At 37.5% G+C, this 21,197-nt stretch overlaps 1 protein-coding gene and 2 non-coding genes across 3 annotated transcripts; 1 reads left to right on the top strand and 2 right to left on the bottom strand.

Annotated features, from left to right (window-relative positions):
• Window positions 1–1,811: 1,811 nt before the first annotated feature.
• trnal-cag (transfer RNA leucine (anticodon CAG)) lies at window positions 1,812–1,894 on the bottom strand. Its single transcript has one exon. It is a non-coding gene; the product is annotated as a tRNA-Leu (tRNA).
• A 1,052-nt stretch (window positions 1,895–2,946) lies between these two features.
• trnaq-cug (transfer RNA glutamine (anticodon CUG)) lies at window positions 2,947–3,018 on the bottom strand. Its single transcript has one exon. It is a non-coding gene; the product is annotated as a tRNA-Gln (tRNA).
• A 3,822-nt stretch (window positions 3,019–6,840) lies between these two features.
• On the top strand, window positions 6,841–10,573 carry LOC146582238 (uncharacterized). Its single transcript, XM_085293325.1, has 4 exons — window positions 6,841–7,274; window positions 7,363–7,734; window positions 9,806–9,941; window positions 10,040–10,573. Exons 1-4 carry the CDS (start codon window positions 7,220–7,222, stop codon window positions 10,089–10,091), a joined length of 615 nt encoding a protein of 204 aa, XP_085149451.1. The 5' UTR covers window positions 6,841–7,219; the 3' UTR covers window positions 10,092–10,573.
• The last annotated feature ends 10,624 nt before the right edge of the window (window positions 10,574–21,197 follow it).

The following is a 21,197-nucleotide window of genomic DNA, read 5'->3' as shown; positions in this document are numbered from 1 at the left end:
CTGAAGCACCGCAGCAATTTCCTAATGTTGTAAACCTCCTCAACATTTGGCAATAAAACCCTTTCTGATTCTAAAGGCTGATCTAAAGAACTCCACACAACAGTTACAGTTATAACCTCTGGTCTCCTCCCCCCTACAGTAAACACCCCCACAATGGAAATACACTAGTACAGCGGCCAAGGGTGCTGACACCCTGACCCCCATCTACTTTTATGGTAGTGCCCGTTTGCCCTTTGTCTGCTCCTCACCTTTAGTAACTCTTGCTACTGTCCTGGGGGTGGGGGTTGATTGTCCTCCTGCCCTGCGCCTCAGTTCTTTGTTCCCATCCCAGGCCTTTTTTTTCTATTTTCTATTCTTACACTCATTAACCACAATATTATAATGTTGCAAGCAGTCACAAACTATATTCTCTTTAACTCTGATGTACATTAAGGAATCTATTCTCAACAATCCCCCTTTTGATCTCTCCAATGAGAGATCACATCACACCTGTCCTTCATCCTGGGGGAAAACTGGTTTCCTAAACCTGACGGACTCTCTTTGTGTGAATGCTTTTCCCACTTCCTCAGATAAAATCTGTTTAACTGCTTGAAAAGGGTGGTGTGGAGTAGACAACCTTCACTATCCATTCTCTCAGTCTTCTTTTTTATGCGTGGGGTGGGTCTTTGCATTCTTCCTCCTCTTCTTTCTTCAGTCTCAGGGGTAGACTACCCTGAGACCTTGCCACAGACCAGGGGATTATTCTGCCCCTGTGGTTGAGGTCTGGGTGTTCTTTGACTCATCTGAGTCAGGGCTCGATTCCCCCTTTGGTGCTCAGGTTGCTCCTTGTTTCTTCACCGACCTTCCTGGATCCTCAGCTACTGCACACTGGCTCCAGTGGTACCTGGCTTCGCCTTTGCCCTTGTCCTGTCCACCTCGGCTCCGACCACTTTCTTTTGATCGCTTTCAGACGTACCCACCAGGCTTCCTACAGCGTGTTTCCTGCAGCAAGCTGTGCTCTCTCTCTAACCCATGTGTCTCTTCAATCGCTCTTGTTCTGATTCCTGGGGGCAAGACTGGTCGTCCATCTGGTCCTCTTGAAGCCTTCTCTCCAGGTCTCAGTCTGCATCTTATGGGTGATCTCCTTCCGTCAGTTTGGTCACTGCACCTGTAATTAAAAATTAAAACTACTCCGGCAAACAAAAAAAAACAAAAAAAAACAAACAAACATTCAAACAAACAAACATTTACACAGTAAACATCTGAAATGATGACAGCCTTTCATATTTTAATACCATCACATGGGAAGGACCAGTCCTTATTTTGGGATAGTTGGAGTAAAAGATAAAGATTGTTTCAACTTGCTGAAAGTTTTGACTTCACAAAATCAGGTTTTTAGCACATCAGTGTCAGTGTGAACAAATCCACTCTCTAGTGAATTTTATTACAATTATCTAGAATGTTGTTACACTGTGCATGATTACAAAATCCACTGCTGTCAGGGATGAACAGTGCACAACTCTCATAGTTGCCAGTTTCAAGTGTATTTTGTCACAACAGTAAGAAGTCTCCAAAGGTTGATTCTGTTCATCTGGATGTAGCGTTTTCAGTGGGAGAAACGTCTCGTCACTCATCCAAGTGACTTCTTCAGTCTCAGCTGACTGCAGGTTTCCCCAATCTTATAAACAGTATATTTGCATAATGACTGAAAGCAGCCCCCTGAAGGAACAGTGGGCTCGGAGGTCAGTTCCTTCATCATGATTATGCAAATTCTCATGACCATTGATCAAAGACCCATGAGTACCAGTAAGAAAGAAGTGCAAAAATTCAATTGTCAGAAGTGGGATTCGAACCCACGCCTCCAGGGGAGACTGCGACCTGAACGCAGCGCCTTAGACCGCTCGGCCATCCTGACATATTGAAACTTACTACTAGTTGAATAATCCCGCGCAGTTGCTGATTTCCATTTGACATACTTGTATGTTAAGTGCATGTAATAAACAAAAACAAATAAAAAATAATTACAAAGAAAATATATTGATTTTAAAGTTTGTGTTAAATGTTGTAAGTCAGATCGAAATAGAAAGATCAGGTGTGGGTGGACAGGAATGATTAGATGTCAACAACTTGATTGGACGGCCAAAGTGTGAAATGTGACGTCCTGTGAGGGAAGCGTGAAAAAGCGTGAGCAGGTATAAAAATTAGGTAAAAAAAAGACATTCTGGGTTCTTCCATTTTGTCTTTTGCGAGATGAGCAGTTGGGAAGGTTGGATCTAAGAGGTTCACAGTTGAAAGTTCAAGCAGAGACGCTAGAGGGGGAACCACAGCCCAACCTGTGAACTGGTTTCAAATGAATGCCCAGCTGCTTTCCTGTTGGGTGATTTTCATCAACACAGAACACGGGGATAAATGCATTTTTGGTTCCATCCTCTCTCCTCACCAATAAAATAAGAATAAAATCTGTATTAGCTCAACGTGGTTTAGTCAGATAAGTGTTGTTTACATACATAATTGTTTGGCGACCATAAACATGCACGTGTTATCATCAAATTTTCATCTCATGCTGCTGTTACACATGCTACAGATTTAAAACAAGTGGGGCTTAAAACTTTACTTTGGAAGACATAAATATTATACTTCACAAAACACATAGCTGCTGTTCAGCCATGGAAACCAATACCACGATGTTCATGCTTGTTTGTTTTTTGATGTTAAAGACAGAGGAGGTTTAGTTGGCTGTACAGTTGTTGAGTCAGCAGCGTGTTTGTGACTTTTACTCTGTAACTTTGTGTGGTGTGCAACTGAATTTCACACAGCTCTTTAGTACTACTCTTTAGTGATTGACAAGTGTTTTGTAAAGGCATGGTTAGCTGCTTGATTTTATACAGCGTTCACTGAAAACACAATTCATACAGAAATTCAAAGTGCCAGAGAAGATATGTAGTATGGTTTCACCTCGCAAATATCAGGTCCCACCGAGATTTGAACTCGGATCGCTGGATTCAGAGTCCAGAGTGCTAACCATTACACCATGGAACCCCTGTTGTAGTGTCTATACTGTCAGGTCAAAATAAGCCCACCCCTGTCAAATGGCAGATATAATAGAATTAACCGAAGCCGATGGCGATGATTTTGCCAAATAAAATTGGTAATAATTTTCTTTAAGTTAAGAAAAAGACCTACAGGTACTAGTAGAGGAATATTCTGAAATAAGAAGAGGATTTTAGGGAGTACGCTCATCTTCACAATAATATGATATGGGTCGATTTGCCTACCTATCTACAACCTCTGGCGAAGCGGATGGCACAACACAGAAGAGCACAGAAGAGGTCAAGGCCCAGCCAAAAGTGAGTTTCAACAATGAGATGGGATTCATGATAAAAAATGAAAAATGTCAATGTGATGACATCCAAAGAGGGAGCTCGCAGTTCCCAGTTTTCATGCTGATGTTAAAGTCAGAGGAGGTTTAGAGATGTGGAGTCAGTGAGTCAGGAGAGTGTTTGTGACTATTACGCACAAGCACAACTCAGCACTCAGACACCCCACCGTGTAACTTTGTGTGGTGTACAACTGAATTTCAGACCGCTCTTTAGCACCACATAGTGATTGACAAGTATTTGTAAAGGCAGACGTCATGGTTAGCTGCTTGATTTTATACACCTCTCACTGAAAACACAATTGTAGCACAGTTCTGGTGTGCCAGAGAAGACATGCAGAATGGTTTCATCTGTTACACTTAGCTATCATATGACTATTTAGTATTATTTTCTCCTTTTGGCTGCTCTCTTTAGTCACAAAAGATCATCTTCCTCCATCTCACCCCATCCCTGTAACATCTGTCACACGATCCCTGTGTATATCGTCCTCCTCTACAAACATGAACCTACTCTGAGGTCTTCCTCTTTTTCTCCTGCTTGGTAGCTCCTTATCTTTGTCCATTGTATCCACTAGCCCTATTCTGGACATGTCCAAACGATCTCAGTCTCTTTAACTTTGTCTCCAAACTGGACAGTCTAAGGTGTCCAAATGAGAGACTCATTTCTAATCCTGTCCATTCTGGTCACTGCCAATGGAAATCTTAACATATTAAACTCTGTCACCTCCAACTCTGCGTCTTTTATTTTTGTTATTGCCAGTCTCCAAATCATACATCATAGTAGGTCTCACTACAACCTTATAAACCTTCCTTTTTGCTGCTATTTACAAATAACCCCACACAGTCATGTCCACCCACTCCACTTGGCCTGCATGCTTTGCCTGTTTGCTTTGGATGATTGACCTGAGACATTTAAACTACTTCACCTTCATTACCTGTACTTGTTGCAGTGTCACTGTTACCCATTTACACACATTTAGTCTGTCTTGCTTCTACTGACTTTTCATTCCTCTTCTCTTTAGAGAAAACCTCCACTTTTCCAGGCTGACTGTTCCCTACTCTCTAAACAGATCAAAATGTCATCTGCGAACAACATAAATCCACAGAGACTCCTGCCTGACCTCATCTATCAACCTGTGTATCACCTTCACAAATAGGTGGCTCCCATCTGATCCCTGATGCAATCCCACCCCTACCTTGAACCCATCTATCTCATCACCTGCACACCTGCACACCACGCTCTTGCTTTCTTTATCCATCGCATCACCCTCTCATAATCACATATTTGTATGCCACTTTTGACTTCCTCCTGCAATACCGCAGTTCTTTTCTTAGCACCCTATTGTTGTGATATTTTGATACCATGGTAGCATTTACAGGATATTGTTTTATAGTGATATTATACAGGAAAACTGTTACTCAATAAGGCCCATTTACTAGTTGTTTTTCTCTTTCTCTGTGACCCAAGAATTAATGTGTAAGAATCACAGGCTGGTACCTCAAGGTCGAAAACACCACAGAGATCACTTCCTTACTCCCATCCTCCCTTCTTTATCTCTTAGAAAAAGGCTTGTTAAAGGCCAGGTGGTTTGTTTCAGAATTCACTAATGGAAGAACTCTGTATTCTATGTCTAGGAGTGTATTTCGCTGGGATAATCATAAATTGTAGCTGAACTGATAAACTATACAAAGGATACTTCTTTGCTCAGAGGGCAGGAAGACGCTTCCTTATTTGGTCTGTACCAGTTTGAACTGAGAATCTGCTGAGACATGAACCTTTTTCCTCTATATAAACTGTTGTATGACAAATAAACTTTGAGTTGGTTTGGGAAGGCAACCTGAAGCAGTCTGTGTTTCCTTGTTCTCCCAAGCTACTCCCGACGTCGTAACTAACCTGCTGAACAGCATACCTGAGTGTTACTTTGAATAATTTTGAATCTTATAGGGTAAAGACAAAACTCTGCTTATGGGTGCCCACGCCTCGGAGGTAAACCCGATCCACGGATGACCCAGGACGGAGATTTCTTTCACCTATCATATGCTTTCTCTAGATATTCAAATAAACAGTGGAACTCCTTCTGACCTTCTTTATACCGCTTCAACACTCTCAAAGCAAACATCTATAGTGCTCTTTCTTTGCATGAAGTCATAATGCTGTTCACTGATTGTCACCTCTCCTCTTAACCTAGCTTCAACAACTCTTTCTCATATCTTCATGGTATGGCTCATGAACTTTATTTGGAAAATAGAATACAACAGAACAGAATAGAATAGCTCTTGGTTAACTCCTGCAAATTGTATATTTACATTTTATGCTGAATATATGTTGAACTGGTTATTTTGTGGCATTGCACTGTGGCAGAGTAAAAACTTATGAGATGCCCAACTAATGCCAACATGTACATTCTGATGGACGTGTGCGCATGGATGTAGTTGTCACTTCTATTTTTAGGGCAGAATAAGAAGATGTATACAAAATAAAAGTCAAAGTAGACTCACTGACTATAAAAGCCCTGCACCAAACACAGTTCCATCTCTGCTCTGTAAAGCAGGAAGTACCAATGCATGGGTCTTTTTTTTTGGCTGATGAGCTTTTCTCACTTGTAGCTCAGTGCTTACATACTACCTTAGCCTGTGCTGCTCTATGCATCCATTTAACTGTAAGTAAACTATTTACATTCATCTTTACCTTGATTAAACAATAGTTTACCTGATTCTTCTTATGTTCATGTTTATCATCACTCCTCATGCTAAAGGCCTGCTAATTAGCCTGAGGCTAATTAGAAAAGTGAAGATCTGTAATAACAACAACAATCTTTATTTATAGAGCACATTTAAAAGCCTTGGGCATACCAAAGTGCTTTACATAAAACAATAAAAGGTTCAAACATTGATAACGGATAAAAAAAAAAAAAAAAATAACGAGTTATGTTCATAGATAAAAGCTACCAATAAGAATGACTACAGCACATGGGTAATAGCAAGATAAAAGCTGTACCACCATAATAAAAGACACCAATAGAAAGATAGGAGGGAATTAATACAAGAGGTCAATAGGTCACAGCAACCAAACAAACAAACAAACAAACCAGCAATTAAAAGGTGGAGAAGGCAAGTTTAAAAAGATATGTTTTGCTTCCATCGCACAATCACGTCATGTTCATTTATTTATTGATTATTGTTGTTTATTATTTAGTTGTGTAGCTGAGATTCTCATATTGAATTCAGCCTCCTTTGGTAGACAAAAGGCTTCTTTGTTTGTTGGTCAGCATTGCCTCACCGTTTCATATTGTGCTCATGATTTGCATCCTTTTAGTAAATTGCTTTTTCATAGGTTGTTTATATTTTATTCTTTCTACGCCAATTTGTTTCCTTCCTTTCAGAAAGCAAACTCTGCAAACTTACAAACATAAAATGATGTCTCTCTTGGACACCCTGTAAAGACTCTTAAGCAATAAAGCTCTCCCCACAGGAACAACTGTTTGTGACTTAACGTGTCACTTCAGATGTTGCATGTTCTTTCTCAAAAGTACATGTGAAGAAAGTATGTGTGCCTGACACACTTTTGAAAGTGTGTTTTGTCTAGATTTCGTTTTGCGTATAAAAGTGAGGGGGAAATTGTTTATTTGCATTTGATGGATATTTCTTGAAATCAGGTCACTACAAAACGCAAACAACTCATCTGAGTCTTTTTGTTGGCAAGCAGAAGTGAAAGTTGATTTCCTAACTTTGAAAATAACTAAATATATCATCTCCCGTTGACTGTTTCCTGTCAGTTAGGACTCAGGTTTGCAGCAGATTTACACCCAGATTTGTACATAATTTTCTAGAAGCTTTGAAAGATTAAAACCACACCGTGGATGAATGATGAGCATGGAACAGTTTTTTATCATTGTGCTACTAGCAGGAGGAACTCAAGGTAAGATTGTCCTCATAAAGAAGCCAAACATTCACATTTGTAGTGTGAATAATTTCACCTCATGTTCTATTAAATGCATCTTCTCCAGCTCTCTTTCCAGTTGATGCGACCACATGTGACCTCAGGACGAGCACATGTCCATGCTCTCCTCTTCTTGAAGGAACTGTGTATATCCAAGTAATGACTGATGCTAGTGGCCGTGAAATGAAGTGTTTGAAGGTGCTTCCCAATGAGACAAAAACTGTGTTCAGTCTGAAGAAAGAAAAAATAATGACAGACAAGGAATTTAACAACAGACTAACGTTTATAATCAAGAACGGGACACTCAAGATCACAAACCTGAAGAAGAATGATTCAGGTCAATACAGCATTGAGATCTTTAATTCAAATGGAGTCCAAGAGAAAAACATTAATTTCACCCTGGATGTTAAAGACAACAGCAAAGTTGAAAGCAAGTTATGTAAGTTACTCTTTATTGCCTAGTTTTTATGTTATTATAAAGTTAATTACAAATGTAAGCATCATGTGGCAGTAGAACTGTTAAACACAGTAAACATCACTTGTGCAACAAATGATAGAAGCTAGAATGGGGGAAAAACATATGGAAAGAAAGATGGAAATGTACAGTGAACAGAATAGAACAGAGTATATGTTGATGCAGTATTTGTCTCTCTATTGGTATTTGTGGTCATTTAGCCACACATGGGCTGCTATTCATTTTTATGATTTAATCATCTTTTATTACCCAGTAACTACCACCTAAACTCTAAAGGCACACTGAAACTTTCCACTTGGTCACTGATTATTATTAGTTGCATTAAATGAGAACATTAAGCTGTGAAGAAGAAATATTTTAGCAGATGCGGTTTTGTGACAGGAAATTTGCCCTTGTTCAGCACAAGTTTTCAGTGTGGCTTTTCTTCAGTGTGTAACACTACCAGCTCTGGTGTGGTATGGTCAGGTTTAGTGAAAGATAAAAAAAAGAATAATATTTATCTATCTACCAATTTCCTTCACAATGTGCTTCACAAAAAGAATGAAAAGAATAAAAGATAAGAACATGTGTGAATCAGAAAGTGTTAACATGCAAAGGCTATGGAAGAAACAAAGCTGAAGTTCTTAATACTTGTATGGAGGTCACTTAATGAAGTATTAAATAACATGTAATAATGTTAACTATTAGTTATATAGTAGTGAATCCTCAACCCCATAACAAGCTGACTTGTTTCATACGAGTATTAAGATCTTCCTTGTTGCAAATGCAGTTACATTTGCTTTAACATAAATTACTTCATAACTTGGTTAATAAATGGTAAACTTATAGTTAAATACTTTTAACTATTTTATTTTTTAATAAAATTATAATGTGTAAAAATATGTTAATTTTTTATGAAATTATCTGAATTGTTATTGTAAAGTAATAGTAACTTTAAAACAATGCTAATCAGCTCTGTCTAGAGCAGGGCTGCCCAATCCCGGTCCCCAAGAGCTACCGTCCTGCAGCTTTTAGATGCATCCTTGTTCCCACACACCTGAATCAAATGAATGGCTTGTTATCAGGCCTTTGCCAAACATGATGGCATGCTGAAGAGGTAATCAAACCATTTGATTCAGCTGTGTTGGAGTAGGGATGCATCTAAAAGCTGCAGGACGGTAGCTCTCGAGGACCGGGATTGGGCAGCCCTGGTCTAGAGCATCTATAAATATTATAGATGTTTGTAGAGCTCATGGATAGTGTCATGTGGTGTTTGTGAAGGACCCAAAGCACAGGCATTGGCTGATGTGTGAGTGAGCTTTATTGAAGGAGAATGACATACAACCAATAGCGAGGGTGGTGAGAAACAGAACTAAGAAATGAGGAAACTGCACACAGGTGGGAGACACAGCTGAACCTAATGAATCTGATGAGACAGGGAGGATGCAAACTGAATACACTGACACAGACCTTCACAATAAAACAGGACACTCAACACACATGCAAAGACACAGACTAAGAAACACGGGCCTTACACAGAGGGAACACACCAGCAGGGAATGACAAGACACAGAGCAGAGGGAGCACAGGATAACATGAGGTGCAACAGGGCCAAAACCTAGGACCTACAAATAGAAACTCAAAACATAGACAGCCATAACATGGAAAATAGATACTAAACAACTCCACATACTGGGCCACAGACCCAGGACTCTGACAGGTAGACCGGCAGGGAGGAGGAGGAACCTGGAGGGCAATGCAACACGTTTGAGTGTTTTCCCCCATTGTTCCAGTCTTCTTTCACCACCTCTTTATTTAGTTTAGTCACTAAAGTTACTTGATTAGTTTTAGAAAAAGATTGACGTGAAATACATCAACTCACATCCCTACATCTTAAGAAACAAGGCTTAAGGGTACCCAGTGTGTGGGGGTTGTGCCCAAACGTTTATATATTTACAGTTAGTTAACCATAATAATACCAAAGTCTTACCAAAGTTACGCTTGAATAAATTGTAAGTACTGTACTTATAATTATCACTGTGTTCTCTTCTCTCAGCACACAGTTTTCCTTACCTGAGGCTAGTCTTTGCTGCACTGGGATCTCCCCTGATAGCAGTGTCATGCTGTGTTGTGTATCGGGAACTGAAGCATCTTAAGAAGACTTCTAACAAGGCGGCCCATGAGCAAAAGAGGTTAATAAACAATTACATAATTCCAGTGAATACCATCAGTTGATGGGTAATTGTAAAAGTCTTTGTTTTGCTATAATTGTTTTTTCTTTCTTTCACAGCCTCAGGTTTGAAACAGAGAATATAAACCTTAAGTGTGAGTCTGAGCTTTAGTGAACTGACCTCTTTCATAATCAGCACTGGACACTGAACTGAGGATCAATGAAATAAAAATAAAAAGGAAATTCAAAAACAACAATCAGGAGTATGTCTGTGTAGGTTCTCAGTCATCCAGGTCATGGTAATCTAAGGAGCTTGGCTTGAAAGCAACTGGACTTCGCTGAGTTTCTTGAAGACGCTTCACCTCTCATCCGACAAACCTCTTCAGTTCTGAAACCAAATGGTGGAGTGTTTCACTTAAGAAGGTCTTTGACCCACTAATAATCATGTCCGTCATCATATGACCCAAGGTGTAAGTCATTACCATTACAACACCAAGTGTCTGCCACCTACAACCCAGTTTTTAGATCCTTTCCCAGGTTCCTCAATCCCTGCTTTGTCAAGTGATGGGTCACATAATAGTTTTAGGTAAGGGCTTAGGGTGGTTTCACTCAAAACCTCTGGTGGTAAGGACTCATGCTTTGTTTTTTTAAACACCTTGGCTCATTGTATTGTATTGTATTGTATTGTATTGTTAAATACAATTATTTTAAAGGATCATACATTTATATCTTACTTTAACACTGAGTTTAGATACTTCTTGTCTATTAATCTGCAGTCAACAAATGACTCCGCCTTACTGTGGGAAACTATTAAAGCGTACACTAGAGGGATTCTTATTTCTTACTCAACCAGTAAGCGGCAGCAAAAAGTGAGGAAGCAGAATCAGTTAATGGTAGAACTTAAAACAAAAGAAAGGACTTATGCTGACTCCCCAACCCCAGCTTTACTACAAGAGATTTCTGCAGTCAGATCAACTTTAGATAGCCTTTTTATGCAAGATGAAGAGCTTAACCTTACGTTTACTAGACAAAGATTTTATGAACATGGAAACAAACCGGGAAATACTTGGCATGCCTTACCAAGAAAAGATCTCAAACACAATTTATTACAGTTATTTGTGATGCTCAGAATGAGCGCGTATATGATAGTAAAACTATAAATAGCATTTTTAAAGAATTTTATTGTAGACTATATACATCTGAACAATCAGTTAATGCACTGGAATTAATGGAGGATTTCTTCTCCAGGCTTAGTCTGCCTACTATAACAAATAAACAACAGACTACCCTTAATGCTCCCATTTCTAGAGAGGAAGTACTAAACGCTATAAAAACTTTAAAGAACGGCAAAGCCCCAGGACCTGATGGTTTTTGTAGTGAATTCTATAAAGAATTTAGTGAGCTGTTAATAGACCCCTTACTTAATATGTTTAATTACTCGTTCTTGCATAATAGATTACCTCAGACTCTAAGGGAAGCTAATATCTCTCTTATTTTGAAGAAGGGGAAGTGCGCAGAGTCTTGCTCCTCTTATAGACCGATAGCTCTTCTAAATGTGGACCGGAAGATACTTTCTAAAATATTAGCTACTCGACTCGAAATTCTTTTGCCTGTAATTATTAAAGAAGATCAAACAGGCTTTATAAAAGGCCGTAATTCTCGTAATAATGTCAGACGCCTTCTCAATCTAATTCAGGCTGCTCAGCAAAGGAACATAGGCGGTTTGGTGCTCTCTCTGGATGCTGAAAAGGCTTTCGACCGTATAGAATGGACCTACTTATTTTATACTTTAAATAAATTCAGTCTTGGTGATAATTTCATTAAGTGGGTAAAAATTTTGTATGATAATCCCCAGGCGTCCATCTTGTCTAATGGATTGAAATCAGATAGTTTCCCATTGTATAGAGGAACGAGGCAAGGCTGCCCACTGTCACCTCTTTTGTTTGCCATGGCTATCGAACCATTAGCCGAGGCTATAAGGACAGCATCTGATGTACGGGGTTTGCAAATCGATTATGAGCATAAGATCAGTTTATATGCAGACGATGTTTTAATATTTATTTCTGATCCAGAGACATCAGTACCGGCTTTACTTAACATTATTGATACATTTAGTCAATTTTCTGGCTATAAAGTAAATTTGACTAAGTCAGAGGCTATGCCAATTGGGAGCTTTAATTCAGTGCCAACTAGACCGTTTTCTTTCCCCTTCAAATGGTCCCCCACAGGTTTTGTATACTTAGGGATATTTATAACTCCAGAATTTAAAGAAATGTATAAAGCAAATTTTCCCCCTCTGTTCGAGAAGGTAAAGCAAGATTTGGAGAGATGGAATTCCCTACCTGTTTCTTGGCTAGGACGTATAGCTTTGATTAAGATGAATATTTTACCTCGATTGTTATATCCTGTCCAAATGATTCCGGTTATATTTTCAAATAGAGTGATGAAGGATCTGAATAGTTGGCTAAGCTCTTTTATATGGAGCAAACGTAGACCAAAACTTAAGATGGCTACACTGCAGCTCCCAGGTTCAGTAGGAGGTCTAGATTTACCAAATGTTAGAACATATCAATTGAGTACTCACATGAGTTATATTCATGACTGGGTCACAAATAATTCACACTCTATCTGGTTGGGGATTGAAACCTCTCTTTCAAAGTATCCATTAAGGGACCTATTGTTTTTTAAGAACTTTAAAGATATTAGATTGAGCTGTGATAATCCAGTCACACTTAATACACTTAAGGCCTGGCGGTCAGTATGTCGAATTGAGGGAAGGTTGAAGCTAACATCTATGTTTACTCCTATTGTGAATAATCTTGACTTTCAACCGGGGATGTTTGATATAGGTTTTAAGGAATGGAAGAACAAAGGAATTCAGAGACTGAGGGACTTATTCTCCGATAATGTAGTTATGCCATTTGACCAAATGGTTGAGAAATATTCTCTCCCCAAGCATGACTTTTTCCGTTACTTACAGATAAGGCATTATATTTTGCATAGTACTAACTTTAGTGAGAGTCATGAAGTCTCTCCTGTTGAAAAATTATTATTTTTAACAGACAAAGAGGTACCTGTGAAGATATTTTATAAGGCTTTATATTCTGTACTCTCAGGGACGTCACAGAGGCTTAAAGGCAAATGGGAAAAGGAATTAGGTATAGTAATTGATGATGAGGAGTGGGAAGATGTCTGGAGTTACGCCAAATCAATATCAGTTTGTAATCGTACCAAAGCAATACAGTTAAAAATTATACACAGAATGCACATATCTATGTTTCGCAGACATCAGTATAATCCTACCCTTTCACCCATGTGCCTCAAATGTAAGACAGTAATTGGTACCCTAACTCACAGCTTCTGGTCATGTTTGAAATTGCAAGAATATTGGTCTAATGTGCTATTTGAAATGGAGAAGATTTTTGGTTGTGAATTGGAGATGGATCCTCTGTCTCTCATACTGGGCCTCCCCAGCCGGCGATTAATATCCAAGAATAATAGGAGATTGTACTGTGTTCTCACCTATGCGGCAAGGAAGAATATACTACTCCAATGGATTTATGAAAAAGTACCAACTATTAAAGGTTGGCAAAGAGTAGTGTTGGATTTAGTGCCACTGGAATATCTTACATGTATACTGCATTCAAAAACAGATCAATTCTTTAAGGTGTGGGAACCATACTTGAACTATGTGGAACCTGATGTTTCTAATATTATGTTACAAGGATTCTCTTGAGTGTTTAAACTGTAATGGAACTGAGCTGTTTTTTTATTTTTTTATTTTATTTTATTTTATTTTTTTGTGTTTAGTTATCAGTTTGTTGTTTGTTTTATGTTTGTTTGTCTGTTTGTTTATTTTTTGGTTTTGAATTGTACACTGTATTATGTTATGTAATTATGTACTATTTGTGAAAATAAAAAGTTAAAAGGGAAAAAACAAAACAAAAAACAAAAAAAAAAAACCGGTGTGACAAAGTGAAGTAGGCTAAAAAATCTGAAAAAGCATGCCTAAAAAAAAAAACAAAAAAAAACAAAACAAAAAACAAAACAAAACAAAAAACAAAACACCTTGGCTCATGCAATGAAGCACACGATCAATCGTGGGTCAATGACGCTCATAAGGGACAACTCCTACCAGGGTTTAAACACTTGGGACTCTCCACCATTTGTTTTTAGAAGTGAAGATGCCTCTTGGACCAGAGATGAAACATTTTCATGAAACTTAAAGAAGTCCAGTTGCTTTCTTTTCCAAGCTGCTTAAACATCAGGAGGTGACTGTGGAAGTTTCATATTGTATGTGTTTAATGTTGAAAAAGACTTGAAAACAATACAAATTTTATGCTTGTAGCTATGTGATCATATTTTACAGGCCACATAAGAATATAGAGTCATGTATATTATGTTGATTCAAAATTCCTTAAAAGCAATAAAAACACTGTAAATGAATGGGAAAAGTATTTTTCAGTGAGTAAGTAGGCATTTTTAAAAAAATATTTCACTCTAGTTAGAAATATATTAAAAGATATATCAAACCTTGTGTTTAGTGCCTCATTTAATTCATATATTACTTTGTATGAATAAAAAAAGTTTGAAAATTGTGTTTTAATTATAACTAATAGGATGGCATATTTATCAGTGTGGATTTGACATTAGGAAAACTGACAGGAAAAAATGAAGAGAAATAAAAGTACAATAGCTGGGCTCTTTGTGGGCCTGCAGTTTGTATGTTGACCATTGTCTGCGTTTCACTTCCTACATATGGTAGTGGTGTAAAATGAACATATCTCCTTGTATGGTGAGATCTCAGGGTGAAACTGAGGCTCTGTGTTGCTAAAATATTCACAAACTTCTACATTGTTTCACACGTCTATTTTCTCATGCAACTGAAGAATAATGTAACTGTTTTAATAAAGTTGACTGTAAATAATAATAATAATAATTTCATTAAGAAGAAGTGGTAATGTAACTTTATTGTTATATGTTAGTTGCTTTTTAAGGTAAAATGTAGTTCAGATCCAATTCCTACTTAGTCACATAACTCAGCTTACTGTGTAAAACAAAAGGACCTTCAGAAATACTTTCTTACTTAGGATGAGTATGACTGAATTTGTGGAAATACTATAAGCCAAAAACAGAAATATGTATTTCTGCACTTAAAAATAGATCAAACAGAATTATACTTATGATTTTGCACAAGAAATACAATTAATTCAACAAGGTAAGAAGAAGGGAGCATTTATTGTTGTGTAAACATTAAAATTAAATTAATGATCTGGACCTGTACATATGGGTAGGTGTGAGGTTTCCCTCTACTGGTTTATGGAGGTGTTGCATTTAAATTTGGATGAACTCTTGACCTGAGACGAGTCTTCTAGCAACTGTAGTTTTAATTATGTCACAGCAGGGAATTTGTCCTTTTAAGGCCGTGCGTATAATATTTGGTACATGGGTTTTGAGACCACGATATTATAAGGATGACTTTTTCCCCCAAATAAGCTGATGTATTAAATCAGACACATGCAGCGCTACTGTAAGCAATAAATAGAAAAAAATACTGCATGCAGTAAATATTATTAATTTGAAAGTCATGAATGCAAATAGATTAAAAAAATGTGAATTTAAAAAATATTTTCATAGTTCTGACTTTAGAGGGTAATGATCTATTATGTAACCCTGATACTGCTCAGTCAGTTGTGCTCGTAGATGATCTGCTCCATTTGATACTGTGGACCATCAAATATTTATTTTCCCATTTAAGATGAGATATAAACAGTTGAATTATAGAAAGGGGAGTACTGTATTAGTACACACTAAGTGATGGGCAAGATAGTGTTAACTTGTTACAGATCTAAAAGTAGTTTAGTGAAAGTGTGAGCAATAAGTAAAAAGTCTGCACAAGCTCTGAGGGGTTCCTTTTATTTCTACCACGTAGATTATGTGAAATATGTGCTGGTGTTCCTTTTCAGCTTTCCACATATACAGAAAGAACTGTCTTAGAGGTTTATCAGAGGACAATTGTGACTTTTAACTCCTTGATGTACATGCCATTTAATAAAGTATGCTGACTTTGTCACTGAACAAGGAGGAGACATGGAAGTTGTGCTTGGACTGATGGTGATTCTACAGGGAGTGTCTCATGGTAAACTGTTTTTTTTTTTTTTAAATCTCATTTTAATCATAATAATATGCTATACATCAGCAATACTTAAGCAAAAATGCATAAATTCTCACATTGTTCTCTGGGATGTTAAAGCAGCTCAAATACTTGTTCTTTATTTATTTCATTTCTTTTAATAAATTCATGTAAGTATCTACTGGCTACATCTGCAGTTTGTGTCAATTCACATTTGTTCTTTTTTACATAAACACCCTCCATACAAACTACCTTGAGGTTAAAGAAAATAGCATTTTTGCTCTGTCTAATGTGTCTTCTATAGACTTGACTTCAGTGTTTTAGTCCTAATGGCCAACAGATCTTACAGCATTTGCTTTGGAATCAACTGAATCAACAGATCTTACAGCATTTGCTTTGGAATCAACTGTGGAGGATCTGTTTGACTGTATTTCTATGGTGATCATATTGCTGGGATAACATGGGAGTACATAATGGTTGTGTGAGCTTCTATTACTCAGTGAGAATTCTAAGAGGCAAAGTTCTAAGAAGAAAGTGAAAATTCTTAAGTAAAGTTCAGAATTCTAAGAACCAGGATAGAGTCTGGGATGAAATCCAGAATTCTGATATAAAAGTGTGAATTCTGTTTGTCAACATTCCAAGAATAACATGAGAAGTCCGACACAACAATCAGTATTCTGATGAGATAGTAAGAGCTCGAAGAGCGCTACTGCAACCCCAGCAACACTCCCTGGTTGTATTAACAACAGAATCTGCTTCATTTTTCTATTATTCTCCTCTTCCTTTTCATTCATCCCTCCCGCTTGCCCTTTTTCACGGTTCTCTTCCTTCTCCCTTCTTTTACTGCGCTTGTTTTCCTACGCAGTCACCTACAACACCCTCAATCTTTACACATCTACACGGCACGATCACAAACACGCTTTTTTTGTTATTACAGGAGACTCATAGACCTGACACAGCTACAGATAAACTTCAAAAACTTGAGTTTCCTAATGTGTTCTCAGCCTGCTATAACTCTAGACAAAGGGGAGTAGCATTTTTAATACACAAAAATATTACTCTCATCTGGATTATTTCTTCGTCAGCAGCTCACTGTTGAGTGACATTTGAGACACCGAGATACACCCTATATCTGTCAGTGATCCTGCTAATGTGTGTTTGATTCTAACACTTTCCACCAAGTAAAAACTGGAGATTTAATACATCATTGTTTAAAGTTGAAGATTTTATTAAATACTTAAAAAAAGAGTGGGCTTTATATTTAGACTGTAATGACCAGCCTGGAACATCAGCCTCTGTTCTCTGGGAAGCAGGGAAAGCTCTGATGAGAGGTAAAATTATTTCTTTCTCATCACATAAAAAGAAAATAGAAAACAAACATATTCAGGAATTAGAAAAATCTTAAGAAGATGACTATGTGTCCTCTAAGGAACAGGAAATACTGAATAAAATACATAAACCAAAACTAGAATTAAATGAAATTATTAATAGAAAAAAAATTAAATTCTTAGTACAAAGACTTCACTTGCAAAATTTTGTACATGGTAACAAATCTGGTCAATTTATTGCTAACCAGTTAAAAATAAAGAAAGAAACAACAACTATAGGTGCCATTAAATACTTATCTGGGAGCACAGTATATGACCCTGAAAGAATAAACAACACTTTTAGGGATTTTTACAAAACTTTATATTCACCAAAAAATGAAACTGATTAGTTTCTTGACAACGTAGCCCTTCTGAAATGACCAGACAGTCAAGTAACAGCAGTGGATTCACCGCTGACATCTGGTGAACTCCAGGAAGCCCTGAGAAGTATACCCAATAATAAGACTCCAGGTTCAGATGGATTTCCAGCAGAATTCTACAAAGAATTCGGGACAATTCTGGCACCAGTATTCCACAGAATGTTGCAGGAAATCAAGGAAAATAGCAAACTACCACCAAATATGAATTCTGCCAACATTATCTCCAAAAGTTGATTCTGTTCATCTGGACGTAGCGTTTTAGGTGGGAGAAACGTTTCGTCACTCAAGCAGGTTTCCCCAATTTTACCCTACGTCCAGATGAACAGAATCAACGTTTGGAGATTTACTTACCTGGATGATTGAGCATGCATCAAGACATGTCTGCCAACATTAGTCTCCTACTAAAACCAGGCAAAGACCCTGTATTACCCACCAGCTATTGTCCAATATCCCTTATTAATGTTGACCTTAAAATAATCTGCAAATGTTTGCGTTTGACAGAGTTAACTGGAAATTTTTATTTGCAACTCTACACAAATTTGGTTTTGGAAACTCTTTCATAAACTGGTAAAAATATTCTACAATTCCCAACAGCATGTGTCAGGACAAATGACCAAACATCCGACAATTTCTGTCTCCAGAGACAGGGATGGCCACACTTCACTTCAGACCACATCAGATGGCTATTGCGATTAAAGGTATAAAATGCAAGGATGTGGAACATAAAATTAGTCTTTATGTGGATGATGTGTTGCTTTTTCTCCAAAACTCACAAACCACTCTCACTGAGGTAAATGCATTAATAAACTCTTTCTCAAAAGTTTCAGATTATTCGACAAACTGGTTAAAATCTACAGTTCTTCTGATTAATTGCTCCTTCTAGTTTCTTTAAAAGTGGGATGTTGTTTGGATTAGGTTAGTTAAATCTGCAAGATTAGTAGAGACATTAATACCTAAATATTTATATTTGTAGATTGCACTGGGATAGAAAAAGAATTATGGAAGGCTCAAATCACTAATGGGATCGAAGGGTTGCCACAATAAAAATGATGGTCTTGCCAAGAATAAATTTTTTATTTTCGATGATCCCAAGTAAACCACCACCAGACTGGTTTAGCACTCTGGAACTGTTCATTTCTAAATTCCTTTGGAAAGATAAACCCCAGCGTATTAGTTTTAAAATGCTACAAAGGGCCGAGGATAACGGAGGACTAGATCTGATATCAACACTACTTCTTAGCCAACAGCCTACAATCATCTCAGGATGGTTAAAACATACCCTCTTATGAGCCCTGGCCAGACGTAGAACAGGCACCATGCGATAATATAGAGATTTCAGACCTACCATTCATTAGCTCAAACATCAAATGACATGTAGCAACCTCAAGGACTGACATAGGGATGATGTAGAGCAGGGGTGTCAAACTCAAATACACAGTGGGCCAAAATTCAAAACTGGAACAAGGTCGCGGGCTAACATTAATATTTATTGAAAAAAAAAATCTTCCTCCAGATTTAAGAATGAATCTCTTCTTATGGACTCAAACAAGTTTCGCTGAAAAACTGAATATGGAACAAGCAAAGCTTAATACTAAACAATATATACATTAGCTGTATAATACCAGTAGGCCAGCTCTAATAATAATTTGGTATGGCCAGAGTGTGACACCTATGATGTAGAGTTATAAAACCCGTGAGCACTACTTACCGACGAAAACAACAAAAAAAATCATCACATCAAAATGCACTCTTGTACTTGGTGTCAATCAATCAAAAGTCATTAATCACAGAAAATAAAACATTTACAGTACACAAACCTCGTTAGCTGACATCCAGGAGGGGATAATATTCGTTTATGAGCTTATTATCTTCTTCTCCATCTTCTTTCTCACTTATTTCTTCTCTTTCTCTAACTTTGAACATTACTTTCTCTATGTGTGGAGCTAACCACGAGCTGCAGCATGCAGACTCCAGTTGCACTGGCAAAAAAGTATTTGGGTGGAGACCCAAACTGCAAACAACTGTACCCTCCATAATTCACCACCAGAGGGTGCAAAAGAGCAAAATCTGGACATACAGCTCAACTAAACATCAAATGCGAAAGACTGTTACATCACATATATGCTTTAAAAACCAAAGGGTGCTCTGGATCTGGTCCAGTGGACAGGGCTGTGCCAGGTGGCATTTGTGCAGGTAAAAAAGGCTGTCTGTGGGGAGCCGCTGGAATTTAGGGTCACCTGATCCAGCCCTAATTATATGTTTTAGCAAAAAGGAAAGTTTTATCTCTAATTAGAGATAGACTCTTGTCTCCTGAATCCAAATTGGAATTACTATAAGACAGAGGAGCACATTACAAGCCTGATACTTGCAAACCTAAAAAATTCAGTAAACTTAAAAAGTTTTACATAGAATAGAAGAATAGAATAGCCTTTATTGTCATTGTACAGAGTACAATGAAATTAGAGTGCCAGTCCCTTGGTGCAAGTTTCAATAATAAATATAAATGTAAAATATAAAAAGTACAAAAAAACAATCGTAAGTACTTAAACAATAGTATGTACAATATATACAGGAAAGCAGCATTAATATAATGACAGTATGAATAGCAGCATAATATAATGACAGTATGAATAGCAGCATAATATAATGACAGTGACTGTATGGAATAGGTTCAATTGTTTTTGTGCTTATTTTGTGCTTACATGGAAACAACTGTGGTAGTTTCTGTGTAATAAGCAGGACACAGCGCTGCAAAATGCAAAACTGCCCGTTTCTATTTAATAACATATGAATAATCTATTAAAGTTTGTATATAAGATTATCATAGAATGGAATAGAATACTGAAACTCCTACAAAATGTAAATCAAAATTTTATCCTCAATATATGTTGAACTGGTTATTTTGTGGCATTACATTCTGGCAGAGTAAAAACCTATGAGATGCCCACCCAGCTGGGTATGCCCATGTACATTCATACATCTTGGTGTTCATAGATCTAGCTGTCGATTGTATTTTTAGGGCAGAATAAGAAGAGGTATGCAAAATAAAAGTCAGCGCAGCCTCAGTGTCTATAAAAGCCCTGGACCACACACACAGTTCCATCTCTGTTCTGTAATGCAGGAAGTACCCATACACGGGTCTTTTTTTTTTCACAGATGAACTTTTCTCACTTCCAGCTGAGCACTTACATGTTACTTTCTTAGCCTGTGCTGCTATGTGCATCCATTCAAATGTAAGTAAGCTAATTACATCCTTCTTTTCCCCGACGAAACACAGATTTTCTTGATTCTTTTTTTATTCATGTTCACCATCACTCTTTGTTCTTACTGAAAACATTACAAAGTGAAGATTTGTAATGTTTGCTTCCATTGCAGAATCATGCCGTGTTTATTTATGT

This window comes from Mchenga conophoros, linkage group LG2 (assembly GCF_057382185.1).
Source record: "Mchenga conophoros isolate Kocher_MC1m ecotype Shallow Benthic linkage group LG2, M_conophoros_male_GT1.1, whole genome shotgun sequence".
Taxonomy (NCBI): domain Eukaryota; kingdom Metazoa; phylum Chordata; class Actinopteri; order Cichliformes; family Cichlidae; genus Mchenga; species Mchenga conophoros.
This window is presented reverse-complemented; position numbering and strand designations above follow the sequence as displayed.

Bases quoted from the DNA above. Each gene is read 5' to 3' on its own strand.
- LOC146582238 (XM_085293325.1), top strand. From the start codon at position 7,220: ATGATGAGCATGGAACAGTTTTTTATCATTGTGCTACTAGCAGGAGGA. The intron at 7,275-7,362 runs GTAAGATTGTCC...CATCTTCTCCAG, and splicing joins ACTAGCAGGAGGAACTCAAG to CTCTCTTTCCAGTTGATGCG. The intron at 7,735-9,805 runs GTAAGTTACTCT...CTCTTCTCTCAG, and splicing joins CAAAGTTGAAAGCAAGTTAT to CACACAGTTTTCCTTACCTG.